General features: G+C 34.3%; 3 protein-coding genes across 4 annotated transcripts; 1 reads left to right on the top strand and 2 right to left on the bottom strand.

Moving 5' to 3' along the window:
• Positions 1–629: 629 nt before the first annotated feature.
• LOC148311395 (uncharacterized) lies at positions 630–5,325 on the bottom strand. Its single transcript, XM_088256631.1, has 2 exons — positions 3,707–5,325; positions 630–2,658 (listed from the first exon to the last, which is right to left on the bottom strand). Exons 1-2 carry the CDS (start codon positions 5,085–5,087, stop codon positions 770–772), a joined length of 3,270 nt encoding a protein of 1,089 aa, XP_088112757.1. The 5' UTR covers positions 5,088–5,325; the 3' UTR covers positions 630–769.
• Positions 5,326–6,155: 830 nt separating this feature from the next.
• kud (oligosaccharyltransferase subunit 5 kud) lies at positions 6,156–6,718 on the top strand. The gene is made up of 2 exons (XM_088256666.1): positions 6,156–6,269; positions 6,346–6,718. The coding sequence occupies exons 1-2, from the start codon at positions 6,264–6,266 to the stop codon at positions 6,583–6,585; spliced, it is 246 nt and encodes an 81-aa protein (XP_088112792.1). The 5' UTR covers positions 6,156–6,263; the 3' UTR covers positions 6,586–6,718.
• A 141-nt stretch (positions 6,719–6,859) lies between these two features.
• On the bottom strand, positions 6,860–16,649 carry LOC148311393 (potassium/sodium hyperpolarization-activated cyclic nucleotide-gated channel 4-like). 2 transcript variants are annotated; one of them, XM_088256664.1, is made up of 11 exons: positions 16,565–16,649; positions 16,231–16,426; positions 15,305–15,529; positions 14,386–14,560; positions 14,009–14,225; positions 13,062–13,160; positions 12,894–12,967; positions 12,310–12,427; positions 10,912–11,132; positions 10,283–10,410; positions 6,860–8,501 (listed from the first exon to the last, which is right to left on the bottom strand). In XM_088256664.1, the coding sequence occupies exons 1-11, from the start codon at positions 16,569–16,571 to the stop codon at positions 8,378–8,380; spliced, it is 1,584 nt and encodes a 527-aa protein (XP_088112790.1). In that variant the 5' UTR covers positions 16,572–16,649; the 3' UTR covers positions 6,860–8,377. The 2 variants fall into 2 exon arrangements, with proteins under 2 accessions (XP_088112790.1, XP_088112791.1); XM_088256665.1 differs by having other exon boundaries at positions 11,116–11,132.
• Positions 16,650–17,434: the final 785 nt, after the last annotated feature.

The raw sequence follows: 17,434 nt of genomic DNA, 5'->3' as shown, positions 1-17,434 counted from the left end.
TCCATTAAGTACTGCAAATTTAACTTCCACAAATATTTTTTTATAAGAAATCACTATTGAAAGCGCCAAAACTAATTGGAGCTCAATAAATAAAACAAAAACTATGTATATAGCTTTTTCCGCCTTTATTTTATTTGACAATTGACCGGGATTCGTTTTTACTGACATTATCAGACGACGAAACTTGGTCACCGGTTAATAAAATAAAAGTAGAAAAAGCTATATAACTATAAAGTTATTGTTTTATTTATTAAAATACAGTTCCACCAAGAAATGTCGGTACAAAACTTTGATGTAATTGGAGCATATTAAAAACAATTGAATACAAAATTTATTTATTTATTACATATTTAAATATTAAATAATATCAATTTAATCAAACAATTAGATAAGGGCCTACATTCCTAAATAAATATATTATGTATCGCATATCACCCACATCAAAATAATAATTCATCAATATAGGTAAAAAAAGATTAGTCGCAAATGTAGGCATTTTAAATTATAACATTTTGAGTGTGTCCAAATACTTGTTCTTATCTGGATTATCTCCAATTAGGAGTTATTTTTTTGATGAAGAAGATTATGGAAGTCTGTAAGCACAAATACAAATACTTTTTTGGGATTCATTTTTCTTTGGGTGATAAGGTTCCCGCAGTCACTCGAGAGATTCCAATTATAAAATAGAAATGAAATGTTTTATATGTCCCACACCTCCCATAAATTTTGCAGACATTCCACTGTCTTAAACTATCGGAGGATTCTAGTACTAACTTTTGTTTTCCTGTTGGCCTTTCAATAATGCCAATGTCCATTCAATATTATGGATGGAAGGAAATTCAAGTTTTAAACCCAAATCGTTGACGGTAGAAAAATTAATCTTACTTTTATCGCCGACTATGTGAACTTGGGATAGTATTCTGGGCTTCTCTTTCACGTGAGCGCTGCTAGTAGCGCCCTTTTCCGAAGTACAATTCAAAGGGTGCGGCGTGTTATCATCGGCGTGGTATTGGAAATAGGGATCATTTTCTGTCAAACTGAAATTGGACTCTTCTCCGAAAGGAACGGACTTCATTTCGCAAGATGTATCATCGACAATGATGATTTCTTCTTCATCCAGCATTTCATCAACGTGATCCGTATACAAATTGTCTCCGTACATATGCGAGCTCTGCATATTCATAATCCCGTTCAAATTTTCAAACGAGGCTGGCAATTCTTCGATGATGGAGATATTCTGCATTTGAGCGCTGTCGTTTTCGAACAAGTCGTCCTGGTAGGAATACGGTCCCAGCACATCGGACTTGTTCTCGTACTTGATAGGTATGGTGTGCTTGGGTACTTCGTAGATCATGGAGCCCGAAGCGTTGTCGTTCAAGCTTGCGCAGCTCAGTTCGGACTGAGGGGGAATGTACGGTTTGTTTTCTAGTTTTATATCGGAAACATCCGAGCCTTGGTTAATTTCTGTAGCCATAGAAACGTTACTAATGACCTCCTTTTCCGGCTTATTTATCGGCATTTCGGAAGAAGGTTGGATGAGAAGAGTGTTATTAGAAGTATTTGCAAATTGCAGGTTCGAGAAGAAATTTGAGTTGAGTAGATAATTAGAGACCAAGTCGTCCGACATAAACGGATCTCTGGAAATGAGCTTGGAGAGAGGTATAGCACTTGCGCTTTGAGAATCGGCGCTGTTTGACTCAAACGGCATGGCCGCATCCTGGAATTGCTGTAGGGAATCACTCGGCAGACTGTAATTAAAATTATTGAAATTATCGGGTCCTTTGAGAATTAGATTACTCTTGACGGATATCTTTGGTTTTTTCCTAGGAAGACTGTCGCTTTTTATAAGATCCTGTTGGTTGTTTTGCAAAGGTAAGTGTAATAACTGCGATTTTGGTTTTACTAATATAATCGGATAACTCGGTTTTTTATTGACAGTTTGAATATTCGGAGAGGGTGAATATTGTAGAAATTCACTTAAGGTATTTTCGTTTCTGTCATTCTTAATATAATCCGAAGTGTTTTCCATTGATAACTCTCGCTCTGTAAAAACATTATTATCGTCAGTTTCCTTCAGTAAATGTAAGGATTCGTGCGCTCTATCCATAATCTCTTGATTGTTCAAAGCCAAAGGTAGACACGCATTAGAATATAATGTGTCAGTTTCTAACAGTTGGCCATGTTGAGATGCGGAATCGGTAGGTTGTATCAAATCTGGATCCGAATTGTTTATATCTGATAAGCCAATATCCATATTCAAGGTTGAAAAAGCAAAATTATCCGACTTCGTACTATCGTCGCAATATTTAAGGAATATATTTTCAGTCGCATCGGATGGCTCCATTTTCTCCACTCGATTATCGCGGACCTCGTGGTCAGGATGCGGAGCGTGCGTGGGATGTGTGGACATGTGAACGGTGAAGTTTGCCGCGCTCACACTTTTGTAGGGACAATGGGGACATTGATGGACCAGACTGGAATGAAGGTCGGGGTGCTTGGAAGTGGTGTGCCTCTTGAGCGACGAGGCCTGGACGCACGCGTAGGTGCAGTGCTCGCAACTGTACCTCTTGTTCTGCGCGTGGATCTCCGCGTGCCGACGCAACGAGCTTCTAATCGAGGTCTTGAATGAACACTGATCGCATTCGTACGGCTTTATTCCTACAATTTCAAATAAACAAATTAATAATTGAAATCAAGTTTACTTTTTTACATTACACAATTTCAAATTAACAGCGTAAATTTCAGTAGAAAGTAATATTACACAAAATGACCTTAAAATATGTATTCTTAACCACGTAACAGTTGAATTTTGGCGAGAAAATTTGTCGCTGCAGGAAACCTGTCACCCACATGTCGAAACAAAACTGCTTGCTTGGGTTATTTAATAAAAACAAATGGGTTAATATATTTGACCGGGACGAATCGGACTACGAGTATCATATCAACGAGTGGGAATACGATTTATTGTCAATGCAATACTTTACTCGTCAATGCAATACTAACTCCTTGCCCGAGTCACGCTCGGGCTAGACTGGGAACTGGTTGATGTTTTAATTATTCTGTTTTATTTTTACATGTATATTTATATGTGTAAACATACAGACACACATGCATGCACACACAAATGCTTTTCAAAGTCAGCAATACTAATCTTAAAATATTGTGAATTAAAAATGTTATTTCATGGCAGTAAAAAAATTCGTCCGCCTCCGTAGTGTAATGGTCAGCACGCTCGGCTACCGTTCTGGAGGTCCTGGGTTCGATTCCCAGGGGGGGTAAAATAAATATAAGTGATTTTTTCACTGCATATTTATTTAATATTACCCTGGACTGGTACCTGAAGCGGAGGGCTGATCACCTTTCCTTCATGTGTATACGATCAAGATAACACTGCGTTTATATGAAGCAGTGCCCTATGCACCATTTGGTGCGGATAAGGGTTTTTATTTTTTTTTTATTATAAAAAAATTATCTCAGGTTTATAAAAAAGTATTCTAGGGTTAAGAAGATCTCAAAGAATTTCTTTTTAAATATTGGATACAATATGCTCCGTGTCTGATGAACAAAATAACAAACTAAAATGCAAATCAATATTTTCATTTATTAATTGTATATTATCTTTTTTCTAATAATGAATGGCCAAATTAAAATACAAAACCTCATTTATAGGTTTGCTGAATAAAACCAAAATGAAGAAGTAGCATACCTGAATGTGATTTAATATGAAGTGAAAGGGTGTGTTTGGTAGCGGCAAAGTAATCGCATAGTTCACAGTGGAATTGGGCTTTCTTCTCGTGAATGACCCGGGTGTGACTCAACACTTGCCTCTTGCTTTTCAATTCCCTCTTACAAATCTGGCAAGCGTACTTTTTGGAATCGTGCAGAGGCTTATGATTGGAAAGCTGTTTAGAATTTTTAAAAGTCTTGTTGCACAGTTCGCAACTAAACGGTTTATCGTCGGAGTGAATTTTTTTATGGATGTTATTAAGTCTACTGATTTTAAATGTTTTGTACGGGCACTGGTCGCAAGAGTGCAGCTCTAAATCTATTTTGTGTTTGCACCATAAATGGGAATGTAAAGACTCCACGCTGCAACATAGTTTCGAGCATTCTGGACAAAACAATTCGTTTGTATTGTTCAAATGACAAGATTTATGGTACAACATTTTATCTTGCATTTTAAGTTTGGCCGCACAACCCGCAATGCCGCATTTTTTTGCCATACTTTGTTGCTTGTCTTTGTCATCCGGCGACACGTTGTTATTACGAGCGTCTAACTTTGTTTTCAAATTTTTTATTGTCCTTTTGTTAGTTTTACTACTTTTATTTTGGTCGGTATTTGCGAGATCATCGATGGGAGTGTCCGGCACTCGGGGAGGCTTGTTGGTGTGAAGCAATTGACTTTCTAAAATGGGTGAGTTGAGGTGTTGGTGGTTGTCCGGATGTGAAGTCGGAAGTGGGAAACTGTCCTGTAGTTCAGTCTCGTAGTTCAAACTGGACTCGTATTGTGAATCTCCGCTCGAGGTGTTTGAAATATTTTGCAAATCATTTTTGTAAGTGTCTTGTTCTAAAGTTGAGAGTGGCGGCAGATTCGTTCCGCCGGGGTCCGGGGGTACCTCGATGACGGCGAGTCGGATATTTTCTTCCGTCGACATTTGTTCTTCGCATTTAAAAGCGCCGACCACGACTTCCAGCTTTTCAAAATACTCTTTTTTCCTTTCGTATTCTTTGATCAACGCGAAGGTAAGTTTGGGGATGTCCTTGGGACCCATTTTATGGTGGCTTCGCAAGTGCACCTTAAAACTGCTTTCTAAGTTAAATATCCCCGAACACCCGGGGCACTTTATTCTAATTTCTGATACATCTTTCTTCTTCATTTCTGGTTTGGTAGCGTGGAAGGATTGCCAGTGAAATTTCATATCTTTGGTAGATAATGTCATATAAGGGCATTTTTTACATTTGTAAAAGTCTACATTTCCGACAGACTCTCGCTCCATTTGAGAAGACCTCGCCGATTTATGATCATACCTCGGATCTTTACTTTCATACTGAAATTCGGAACTTTTTATTTCAATGTTATTCACCATTTTGAAGAGGGCTGGATGAGTGTTATTCGAAATGTTCGAACAATTATTTATGAAATTAAGTACAATCTAGTTGTAATTTCATTAACACAGAAAATAGAGTATTTATAATAAAGTAAATTTCCTTGACCCAAATCGCCATATATTTTCAATATTCGAAATATCACAATATAAATCCATTTTTCACAAGTCAATACACGAAATTACCAAACGTCAAATTGGTTAAATTATCTGTCAAAAAATAGACATAGACAAATCAGGTTACGAACTGAATTTAGGAGCTGATAAGAATAAGGTTCTTGTCTATGCATCTCCTTCCACCGCTCTCTGTCCAATATTAGGATGGAGACTGACCGGAGCATTTCGTGGTAACGTAACATGTTACGATGCGAGCATTCAGGCAGTCAGCAAAGCGAACCGAGCCCTCCATCCATAGTTTCGGATGCTCGCCGCGAGCGATGTTACGACGAAATGCTCCGGTCTGTCTCCACCTTTAGGTTTTTCAGATATTTATGCTACATGAACGCCGTCAAAATGCGCTCCCTCAGACGAATGTGTGGAAAATCATTGTATGACAGAATGAAAAAAGGGGATTATAAGGCTGAACTAGGGATAATTCAAAATATGGAAAAGAGTTCTTTAGTATGGTATGGACATGTGGAGCGAATGGATAACGAGGGAATGACTATGAAAGTATATGTGGCGAATATGAGTGGAAGAACGGAACAAGGACGGCTGAAAAAGACTCGCCACCACCAGATCAACCAGAACCTAAAATCTGGTGATGTTAAATGTCTGCGTAATCGGAGGGCATGTATGACTAGATGTTTAGATCTGAAGGAAGCGAGGAATATATGTCAGGGGACAGAAGAGTTTGGCGTTCCATCATCTCTGCCTACTCCGGCGGGGAAACGGCGTGATGGTAGTAGTAGTAGTAGTATTTCCATGATTTTCCATCCGCTTTCCCAATGTAGGTAGGTATATTTTAATGTTTTTAAAAATAAGGAAATAACGAGTGATTTTAATATGACAACACTCATATATTTTGAGTTTATTTTTCATGTTTGCAGCATTGTGTATTCGACCGGCGTGTCACTTGTCTGTCAATTAATAATTCCGTGGCAGTTTTGGTATTTTTCTTTTTTACCTCAGGAACTGATCAAAAATATTACACACATCATGGATGTAAGTATTATCCTAATATGTGAAGACAGAGTGTGTTCGGCTGGGGTAACGTTTCTAATTACATTTGTTTTTTCAGGTCGGTATCGAATCTATGTCTCGCTACGTATCGCCGGTGAACCCGGCAGTGTTTCCTCACTTGACGATAGTTCTGCTCGGGATTGGGATTTACTTCACCACCTGGTTTTTCGTCTACGAAGTAACTACGACCAAATGGGCCAGGGATATATTCAAGGAGATATGCTTGTCTCTGGTGGCGGCGGTATTCTCCGGGTTCGGGGTCCTGTTTCTCTTGCTCTGGGTCGGGATATACGTCTGACCGGCGTGATGATTCCACAAATTGTACTAGCTTGAATATGCGAGTGTTGTGACTGAGAACTGCCTTGATGGCGACCGTTGTGAATGAAAGAGTTATTCTGATTTAATTATATTAAACGTAAGTGTTCAATTTATTCAATGTTTTATTTACTTTGTGTACCCTGGATGCGCCTAACTCTAAAGGAGAATTTCAATCAAATCAATTATAATAGAATAAAACAACTATGTTTTGCACATGAATTTTATTTGACCAGCAACCGGATTTTGCCCTAAATGTTATATACACAACAAGGCAGGGGTTGAAAACCATGATTTATATAATTTTTACTGACAAAATGAATTTAAATTGAACGAGTTTAAATTTTGTATTAAAATAATAATTACATGTAAGTTATGGTAAAGGTTTTAAGACTGATTTGATATTTTATTTTAGAAATGGATTTTGTACATAAATTAAAATAATATATAATTGAATCAAACAAACGTTTCCAGATTCACCGAAAACACATTAAAACGAAACCCAGTTGCTGGTCACATAAAATTCATGTGGAAAAAACTACATGTTATTTTATTCTTTAAAATGCAGTTTCACTAAGAAATGTCATTATAAAACTTAAATCTAATTAAATCAATTATGTATCAAGTATGTACTGTTGCAATAAATGTATACAGGTATCGATGGGATCAGACGCGAGTTCAGTATTTATACACAGTGTATAAAGTCATAAGGCAAGGTAGTTGTACTGATCTATTTATTTAAAAAAAATGCATTTATAGATTCTCCCAACCCTAATTCACACCCAATAGTAATAATGTTGTATAGGGCACTCATTACCATTTTTAATTTATTTTGACCCTACTGGAAATTAAACCCAAGACCTCCAGCGTGGTAGACCACTATACTATTGGGACAGATAAAAGCTGCAATTGATACAAAAGAATTCAATCCAGCATTTGTTATTAAAGATTTGGATGAACTCAAAACTTTGTTAGTAAAAAAACTGATGAAAGAAGTACTAGTAGGTGAAACAATAATAATAAAAAGGAATTCATAAACCAATGGCTTTAGCTCTTTTTTCTCAAGATTTTCAACAGATGGCACTTTTAACTGGTTCTTCATGACAAGGGTTGGCGCGGCGGTCGTGTCGCTACGCTAGCTATTGCGGCTCCTTGCGATGTATTTTTTTCTTGTTTTCAGATAATTACCAAAGCTAGAAAATTGTTACATTTCATTTTCGACTATGGTCAATAAAAGTAACATTTAGGAATATTCACATTTTTCCTAGTAATTCATAGTTTTTAAATCACATTTTCATGTGGTGTACAAGATACAAATCACTGTTTCAAACGTTTTTTTTGCACCGTAAGGGAAAGGTTAAATACCTGTGATTACACAAATATGTACAATTAAAATATAACTTTGTTTTAAAATCACTATAAATAGTGATTTTAAAATATTTCATTTTATAGCGATTTTAAAACAAAGTTATATTTTAGTTATAAAATAGAAAAACCACAATGTTATTGCTTCAAATATAAATTACACAAATATGTATGTTTTGCAATGCTTAAGTAAGCTTATATCACATTATTGATCAGCAGCTAATAAAATAATGTTATTTAATATTGGAGAAAAAGTCATTTCATTTAGCGGTCTAAATACGACCTTATACATTACATCAATACATATCACTATATACAAATATATTTAAATATATCGCCCGCTTCCAGCTCATCCAATGGTGTGCTTTTAGGTAAGTTTGTGAAGACACCACATTTCGTAGTAATGTTTATCAGTCATCAGAAAATCCTCTGGATTTAGTGTGAACTTTCTCTGCGATAATAGTTCTGTTCATTCTCCATGTGGCTACACTTTCAATCTTCTTCATTAATTGTGGATTACTAGCTATCAGTTTTCTAGAATAAATAAAATAAATGTAAAAACCTCATAATAAAACACATCTTTAGATAAAGAAGTTCTAAAATATATATTTTTTTTATTTTGTTTCAATTGATTAAAATTTCCCACATCATTTACTGCTTTTGTAATTCGTTAAATACAATCCTTTGAAAATATCGCTGTTTATATATTTTTTAAAATAGTGAAATTTTGCACAACTCATTTGTTCTATTTATGTCTTAGTTCAAACCAATACTACTATGACAAAATGTCTTGTGACTATTTTTAAGTTTTTTGTCTTTCCACTAAAAAAAACCTACTCCATGACATTTGATTTTTCCTCATTTTGAATTTACTGAAGTTTGACATGGCTGTCTATATTTAATAATAATAATTTTGGATGATTTAAATAGCGCCATTTTCGTAAAATACTACCTCAAGGGCGCTTGCTTATACAGAATGGATTATGATATGGAAATGATATTGATAAAAATATATATATTAAAGAAACACGTCGTCAATCCGCTGAGTCTGAAGGGGGGAAAGTGGACCCGCCGTATTATTGCGCCTTCTTCTCGGTCTTCTTGGGCTGGAGCATGGCTAAGATGTTGGGCAGGACGCCTTCCTGAGCGATAGTAGCGCCGAAGAGCAGCTTGTTGAGCTCATTGCATTGTGGATATTCAACTGCAGATGGCGGGGGATGATGCTGGTCTTCTTGTTGTCACTGTTGGAATTGCTGGGCATCTCCAACACCTTGGCAACCAGGTACATCATGATGGCGGCGAGGTATACGGGCGCATAAGCCCCAACTTTCTCAGCGCAGTAGATGCGAGCTGGCGTGTTTTGGGTGTTTAAAATTGACCCTGCATTCCATAAAGTTTATAATTTTATAAGTTTTTTACTGCGAGGATATTTTTTCGTTATGCTTTAATAATAAATAGCACAAATAGAAGTTGGATTAAGTGGATGTTTTTGGATCGCTATTGTTTATTGTATACAAAATATTGACAAGATCGTATGAATGCATTTAACACGTGTTGTTTGTTCCGAGAAATGGACCGCATCACGGACCAAGCTAACTTCAGTTGCATTTTTGTGTTGCATTATTGATGCACTTTTCTCAAATAACAGCTTAACTGTAGAACTTTTTTCACTTTAAATTGTTTTAATTTATCACTAGTCACATTATTTCTACGTATGCAAAAAAATATGGACTTTAGATGCAAATATCCGGGGGAATCCATTTAAACTTATGGAGCAGCTTTGGCCGGCAGCTGTACAGCGCCAAGCCAAAAGACTAACTTTGCAATGTTTCTTCCTTTACCAGTTGCCAGTTTATCCCGAGCGTGATTCGGGCAAGGGGTTAGTGTTCGTATTCCAACTTGGTGGTATTGATTTGGCCGACCCAAATATATTTATGTATTTGTTGTTATTCACTAACCCGAGCAGTGTTCGGGTAGTGCTATTTTGAGTTGTTTGGTGATGATTTTCTGCACCCACAAATATTCTCACCAAAATTTGACTGTCAAGTGGTTAAAATCTCAATATATTTATTGATTCGACGTTTAATTTGTAGAACTCCATTTTAATTTATGTATTAATTTTAAATCAATACATAAATAAAAATCTGTGTTTGATTTAAAATTAATACACAAAATCTCAATAGATATTCACAATGTGACACGTGTTTTGATGCAAATATAGACAGACCTATGTCGTACTTCAGCAATTATTCAGTGACATATTCGAGAGCCGAAACATGTGTAGCAAATTTACTTATCAACACTTCATAACCTACCTAAAATCATTTTTATCCAAGCGAAATAATTCTGTCATCTCCAAAGCAACAACTGTAGCAATCCTTTTGCTGTCTTTCATTATTAAGGACACTTCACCAAAGTAATCTCCGTCGTCCAGGTGATACATCTAATTTCATATCATAATCATAATTCAACAAACTTATGTAAACATTTAAGATTATTAAAACATATGTTGAACAACAATGAAATTGAATTTATTTTATTCTTTATGTTTAAAAAGATTCTATCAAAACACATAAAACTTTATACATCAACATCATATTTAAAATGATAGATGATTTATTCGAAAAAGGGCAGGACTGATCACTTTGCCGTCATATAAACAACTAAGCTAACATCGCGTTGATCCATTCTAATACGGTGTCCTAAGTACCATTGGGTACCAAGAGAGGTCAAAAAAGAGAATTATAAGATATATCAAACCAAATTGAAATTAAATCTTTCGTGAATTTATTTTGCGATTGGCGGGAATCGAACACCGCATCTTCCCAACTACGCCACAGCGCCTGTCTATTTATTTTTGGCTTGTGTATTTCATTTTGTTTGCACTACTTTCTTTTGTAGTATTATTTGTAATTCCTAAATTATGGTCCGTATTACGGTTTACCTCTCTTCCAGTAGGAGTATAGACCGCTACAGTTCCACTAGAAATAAAGTGCATGGAGTCTCCCATTGAACCCGCCTTAACAATCACATCACCCGGTAAATACACTTCATAGTGCAGTTTACTCAGGATGGACCCTAACAGAGGCTGCGGTACATCTTGAAAAGTATAACTTTTTACCAGACTGTCGCAGGTGTGCATAGTTACCTCGGACCGCAAGTGTTCTGCAAATATATGGAATAAATTAACACAATCTGTAAATTGTATATTTTAATAATACAGTAGAGTCTCGATTATCCAGCCTAAACCGGCCGCGGCAAGGTCGGATGACACGGAAAATTATAAAAACGACATTAAAAATGTGTTAACTTTATTTGCACATTGAAAACTTTTCAAAAATGTACGTGTAACTAACCTGAATGTAACGAACTAAAACATCAAAATGCACTTACGGCAAAGTAATAAAACATGTTTTACAGTAGGTACATACTCACATACAATGCAGTGAAGTATGAAACTAAACTTAAGCTTGGGTAAAAAAGTCCGTGATGTCTTACAGGTAGGTCGGATAACCAAGACTCTACTGTACAACTAATTGCTATACACTCGACCTGTTTGAATGATTTGAGACAATTTGAGAGATTTAGGACGATTCCCGAGATGAATGCAAATGCAAAGAAAGAGCTGAAGGACATCATAAAAGAAGAGTTTCAGGACTGTTTCCAAAAGTAAAAACATCCTTGGGATAAGTGTGTGCGTCGGGGAGGTGAATACTTTGAAGGGGACCCAGATATGTTACTTCTAAATAAAGTAAATTTGTTTTATGATATCTGACTTCGTATTAATTGAACAGGCTAAGTAGTATTGTTAAGATTTGTAAAGAAATAATAGACTAAACTATCATTATTATAATGACAAGAAAAACAGATAATTCATGACATCATCGAGTATGCTGTCAATTAGTTATTTCGAATTGCGGAGTTTGCACCTTAGCGTTACAGTGGAACTCTCTCTAATATTTAGAACCAGAATACATGTCATCTTATGCTGCATTGACCTTTTATTTTGCCTTGTAATATAATATGTATTACTTTATATTTCTCTTCTCTCATCGAATGGTAAAATTACTTTAGCTTTTTTTATTTATGAAGTTTATAACCCATTATATTTTGAACATTTTACTGTAGGACTACTACATTTTGAATTTTCCAATCTTTTTTATGGCATCTCGGGTGAGAAGCCAGTTTTCGGCGCCATAAAGTTGTCTTTATAATGCTATAATTATATAACTGGCTTTCAGTTTGTACTGACACTAATAAAATCTTTTTTCCTCCTGATTGAGTGACCACACTACTATTGAGTGAAGTAATATGAAAAATATTGTTATTTTGCAGTTTTTACCTGATAAAGCTGATAATAGATATTCTTCTCTAAAATACTTCTTTTGAAATCTGTAGTCAAAATATTCCAAGAATCTTTTTTGTGTCAAAACTGGCAACTGTTTGTTTCTCATGAATTCCTAAAATTAATCTTTATCATTGTAATTAAATAGAGTACACATTTTAATGCTATTTTACTGGGTGATTTTTTTTCTCTAAAATATGATTTATTCATAGCCATACTCGAATAGTGTCGGCTTCTGTAGTGTAGTAGTTAGCGAGTTTAGCTACTATGCTGGAGGCCCCGGTGCAATTCCCAGGGGGTGTGAAAAACACATAAGTGATTTTTTTACTACAATACTGATTTAATATCACCCTGGACTGGTACCTGAAGTTCAAGAGTGACCATGTTGCTTTCATTTAATAAACAATCAAGATAACACTTTGTCAATGTGATGCAGTGCCCTATCCAATATTGGGTGCGGATAAGGGTTGGAAGAAGAGATATCTGATACCTTTTTAAATTTTAAATTTCTGAAACTTGGTCAAATATATAATAAATATCAAATAAAAACTTAAAATTCAGATTTTTCCAAATAATTTTACCTCAATTTGACTCATTATTTCAAGGTACTCATTGCTTACGTTACTAGCTCCTTTTATTTCTTCATTTATATAAGCTAAAATCAAAAAGTGTTTTTTCAATCACATTTTAAACATCTCTTAAAATATTATGTCGCTTATATACAAATAAAATAATATTTTTTAAATTACCACAAATATAAATTTTAAATAATCCAATTCCAAGCATGACCAGCATTGTTATTGCTAATTCTCCAATGTGGGTCGGGGGATTCGCTCCATATCCTGAAGCTTCAATCAGAAAAAATAAATGATTGAATTAGTGGATACTTACCTAAAAATCTATTGGAGTTATCTATGCTACCACAAAGCATACCTATTCTAGATCTGATGTGTAACTCATGGTTTGGTAATATTCAGCCCATAAAATAACAGTAGCAAACCTTGGATATTCAGATATTGCACAGGTTCCCAAACTTTTTTAGTCTGGCGCCCCCCTATCAAAATTTCTCATAAAATTGCCAGAATGTCCCATCATAGAAAAGGTGAAGGAATAAAAATATATATTAAAATATTTCTTATATAAGTAGTAAATACTTCTTATATAAGAAGTAAACTTCTTATCATTTTAATCTGTCTTTTTGGGCTTCTTATGCCTTGTAAAAGTCTTCGAGAATGCCCACAAGGGGGCGTTATTGCCCACTTTTTGAAATACCCATGTAAAGGAATAGCATATTAATACAGCATATGTATAGCTCATATAAATATAAATTAAAAGGTTGTAGAGTATTCCTAGTATGTGAAAAAATTCAGACATGAATCTCACATGCGTTAATGAAGGTTTCCACTAACTTACTAATCTCAACCATGGATGTCTCCTAAAAATTTATCCTAAAATGATTTTATCTTAACTTGTAATACGCATAAAACTATTAGTAAAGTGGTTATCGATCATGGAGTACTAGCTAATGTTACATAGTGTATAAAGCGATTGCTTAAAATAACAGATTGTAAATCCTGTAGATGCTCGTAGACTTTCATATCTCCATCTTAATTAACTTCTTCAAATATGTTGAGATATCAATAATATTTTTCATGGAAAACAAATGACTAAGCGAGACATTTTTATTTTGACATACTTGCTAATGTGGCGAGGGTGAAGAAAAGACCAATTTCATATCTTGTCTTGTATGAATCTGTAATATTGTTCCGCACAGCCCACAACCGATGATCGTTTTTACCTAAATTGATCATAACGGTTCCAACGACATTAAATAAACACACTCCACAGTTCAGGATGAACACCGATTCCATTATGCGGCGACTGAATTTAATTGAAATACATTTGAAATACATCTGTAAGGAATAGAAACCAACTAAAATATCATAAAATGTACCATTTAACAATAATTTGATTTATTTTTTATTTTATTTATTATTGTTTATCGCGCAATGTGTTTTACATTATTCATTACACTCAGTATGACTCTTAATTACAAATTATTCAAAAATGTACCTCTGAGAAGTTGGTAAAATACTTTGAAAATGTTGAGAATCGAAATAATTTTAGAAGAGACATAAATTGGAGACATAGAAAAATTATTTCGTAGTCCGTAAAAAACACCAGCAGTATAAAGTCCAGGGGTAATGATGACAAAAGATCGATTATAAAATATCCAAAAATGTATTCTCTGTAATCATAATATAAAGTATCTTCTTATAAACAGTATTTTTTTATTTTATATACAACATACATAAAAGTATTCAAGCTCCAAAGTATACTAAACCACAAAGGATGAAAATCTACATTGAATTACAAATATTATTTAATAAATATATCAAACCCACCTACGTACTATATACTATCGTAAACTATTCATATGTTTTTCATAATATCCTCATTTTTAACTAGCAAAAATAATTACATAACTTACAATCAATAACATTTCTCTGATGGAAAACTAGACTAACTCGTAATGTTCCAACAAAATATCTTTACATCCTCCTTTTTATATTGCATTTTGTAGCTTCCAAAGTATGTATAGGAGGGGTCGATGCGATTAAGATATTTTTATATTTATAGGGTACAATTTTAGATCGGTCCCAGTGCTCTTATTTCTTCTTCTTCTTCTATCCTTTATCCGCACAAAATGGTAGATAGAGCACTGCATCGTATTGACACAGTGTTATCTGGACCTTACATGAAGGCAAGGTGATCACCCCAGGGTAATATTAATTAAATGTTATTGTGTAAAATCACTAATAATTATTTTAACCCCCCCTTTTTCGAAATCCAACCTGCGACCTCCAGCACGGCAGATAAACACGTTAACCATTACACCATGGAGGCGGACGATTTCGATTCTTATTTAGCCTAGTGTTTATGTACAATCAAATAAGTAGTAAATAAAAATATTGTCAAAAAAAATACTCACCTGGCCACTCTCTTCTTGTTCAGAATTATTTCTCTTCTTAGTTCTTTTGTTTTTCCAGTTACAAAAACTAGGCACATATCAAACATGAATACTGTTTCCATCACCAAGACAACAACATCCACGGGTCTAACCTCCATTTTGGTTCTTATACAAAATGACAGCCTCAGAGGTATCAAGATGTAGAATAATATATAAATAATAGTCATCAATACCTCCCAACACATTCTACGACATAATTTTTAAAAATTATTAAATAATCACATTGTTTTGCAGGGAGCAAAAAAAGTGTCTCCCGCTCTCTACCAACATTGGTAGAGAGCGGGAGACGCTTATAAGCTTTCTGTTTGCTTACTTTTGGTAGAGCACGAGAGACGCCAAAAACATTGCACAGATCGGATTTTTTTTTAAAAATGGAATAACTCACAAAGCCTCTTTTTTTAAGCTTGTCTGCAGGTAGGATAGTAAGGATGGGGAAGGTAAATGTGAAAAATACGTCACAAACATCTAGACCAATTTAAAATAAATCTTTATTGAATTTATTTTGCAATTGCTGAGAATCAAACCCGCGACACCAGTTTCGAAGTCGAGCACCCAACTACGCCACGGCGCCTGTGGCTTTGGGTTTTTTTTTTCAAAATCAATTAGACTAAACAATGTTTGCGTGTTATATTTATACAACATTTAAGTGATATTTGAATATTTTTTTTTTCTTAAAAAGCATGACATTAAGTGAGTTCCGGGATCTTTTTTTGTTAAAAAAAAAGCCCTGTTATTTTCATAGGTCTAAGGTGCCTATTATTAAAGTAGGGATTAAGTTGTAGTAGCGATCCCAGAAACTCTCACTTAGAGTCCACGACACTGACCATAAGACTACAACACAATATGTATTGTGTAATTATGCAATGTGAATTTTTATGAATACTCACGTAAATCTACTGAATTGGTGAATATAAACATTATTTTTGGACTGTTTATGCCTCTGTCTTTCATTCAAGATAGCATTATAGCTCTTAAGATAGTGCTTGGTATTAGGATTCTTGCTAGAAACTATTACCAATTTATTCAACCTTCTTTTGATTTTGTCACATAGAGGAAGGTCTTCTCCAATTGGGGTTGATTCCACTATGAAATTGAGAAAATACAGGCGTGTTTTTACTATTTCATATCTACATAATAATGAAGCAATAGCTTGAAATACTTCACAGTTTTGTTAGTTTTCGCGTCATTAGTTCTGTTAATTTTTATAATTAAAATTATTACCTGGCATTATAAAGTTCTAAGACCAAGTCGCGAAATCTATTTAAAATGGCTTGAACTCACTTGACTTCTCATGGAAATTTAAATTTACTTTGAAAGTATTTTTTGACAGTATTCTTAAATTTGGAACCATTTATACAATAGGTAAGTACCTACTCTCCAGTACTATTTTTATTTAACCCATTCTGTTATGTTAGACTTTTAAATTGTGTTGGTGAACTCAAGTTTGAATTAGAACAATGTTCTTACTTACGTACTTCAACAGAATGACTCTGGGGTTAATTTTATTTTAAAAATTGGATCAAAATATTTTCATTCAATGTTTTCTCCGGCAGGTGATTTTATTTTTAAAATAGCCAATAATAAAAAATAGAAGGTTCAGTGGAAAACAATAGCTCTAAATCATTGCCATTGTTCTTCAAGTTGATACTAATAAGTACTAGGTATGGATTTTAGTACAATATCATACAACTTTTTCAATGTAAAAAACATCATAACGTAACTTATTAAAGTGAAAACACATTTACAAAAACACTTTCGCAAGGAAGGAAAAAAAACACATTTTTTTTCAATTCACAACACTAAGAAAACAGAACTTTTATTCTATTTTAGAAAGTCACACATTAAAAATTAACATTTCGAAAATTTCATTTCATTTGGTTATTTAAAAAAAATCTTTTTTGTAATTTTATTATTTGTGTTCCAGTCTTGTTAACCTTAGTCCCATGTCCCAAAATGAGAAATGGAAATTACTCATCGGGAATATTAAATACATGACTTATGTATGTGATATGTTTTAAAAAATAAATAAATAAAAACTGTAATATATTTGTACAGGAAAAAGCCACACATCACTCCAATTTTTTTTTAAAG

This window comes from Brachycentrus maculatus, unplaced genomic scaffold (assembly GCF_059751285.1).
Source record: "Brachycentrus maculatus isolate JH-2025_06_01 unplaced genomic scaffold, ASM5975128v1 h1tg000065l, whole genome shotgun sequence".
NCBI lineage: Eukaryota > Metazoa > Arthropoda > Insecta > Trichoptera > Brachycentridae > Brachycentrus > Brachycentrus maculatus.
Note: the sequence above shows the minus strand (reverse complement) of the source record. Positions and strands in the feature narration are given on the sequence as shown.

Excerpts from the sequence above, each read along its gene's own strand:
- LOC148311395 (XM_088256631.1), bottom strand. The coding sequence starts at position 5,087 with ATGGTGAATAACATTGAAATAAAAAGTTCCGAATTTCAGTATGAAAGT. Across the intron at positions 2,659-3,706 it reads TCATATTAAATCACATTCAG|GAATAAAGCCGTACGAATGC; the intron begins GTATGCTACTTC and ends TTGAAATTGTAG.
- LOC148311393 (XM_088256664.1), bottom strand. Across the intron at positions 14,561-15,304 it reads AACAAGAAGAGAGTGGCCAG|AGAATACATTTTTGGATATT; the intron begins GTGAGTATTTTT and ends TTATGATTACAG. Across the intron at positions 13,161-14,008 it reads CACCCTCGCCACATTAGCAA|CTTCAGGATATGGAGCGAAT; the intron begins GTATGTCAAAAT and ends TTCTGATTGAAG.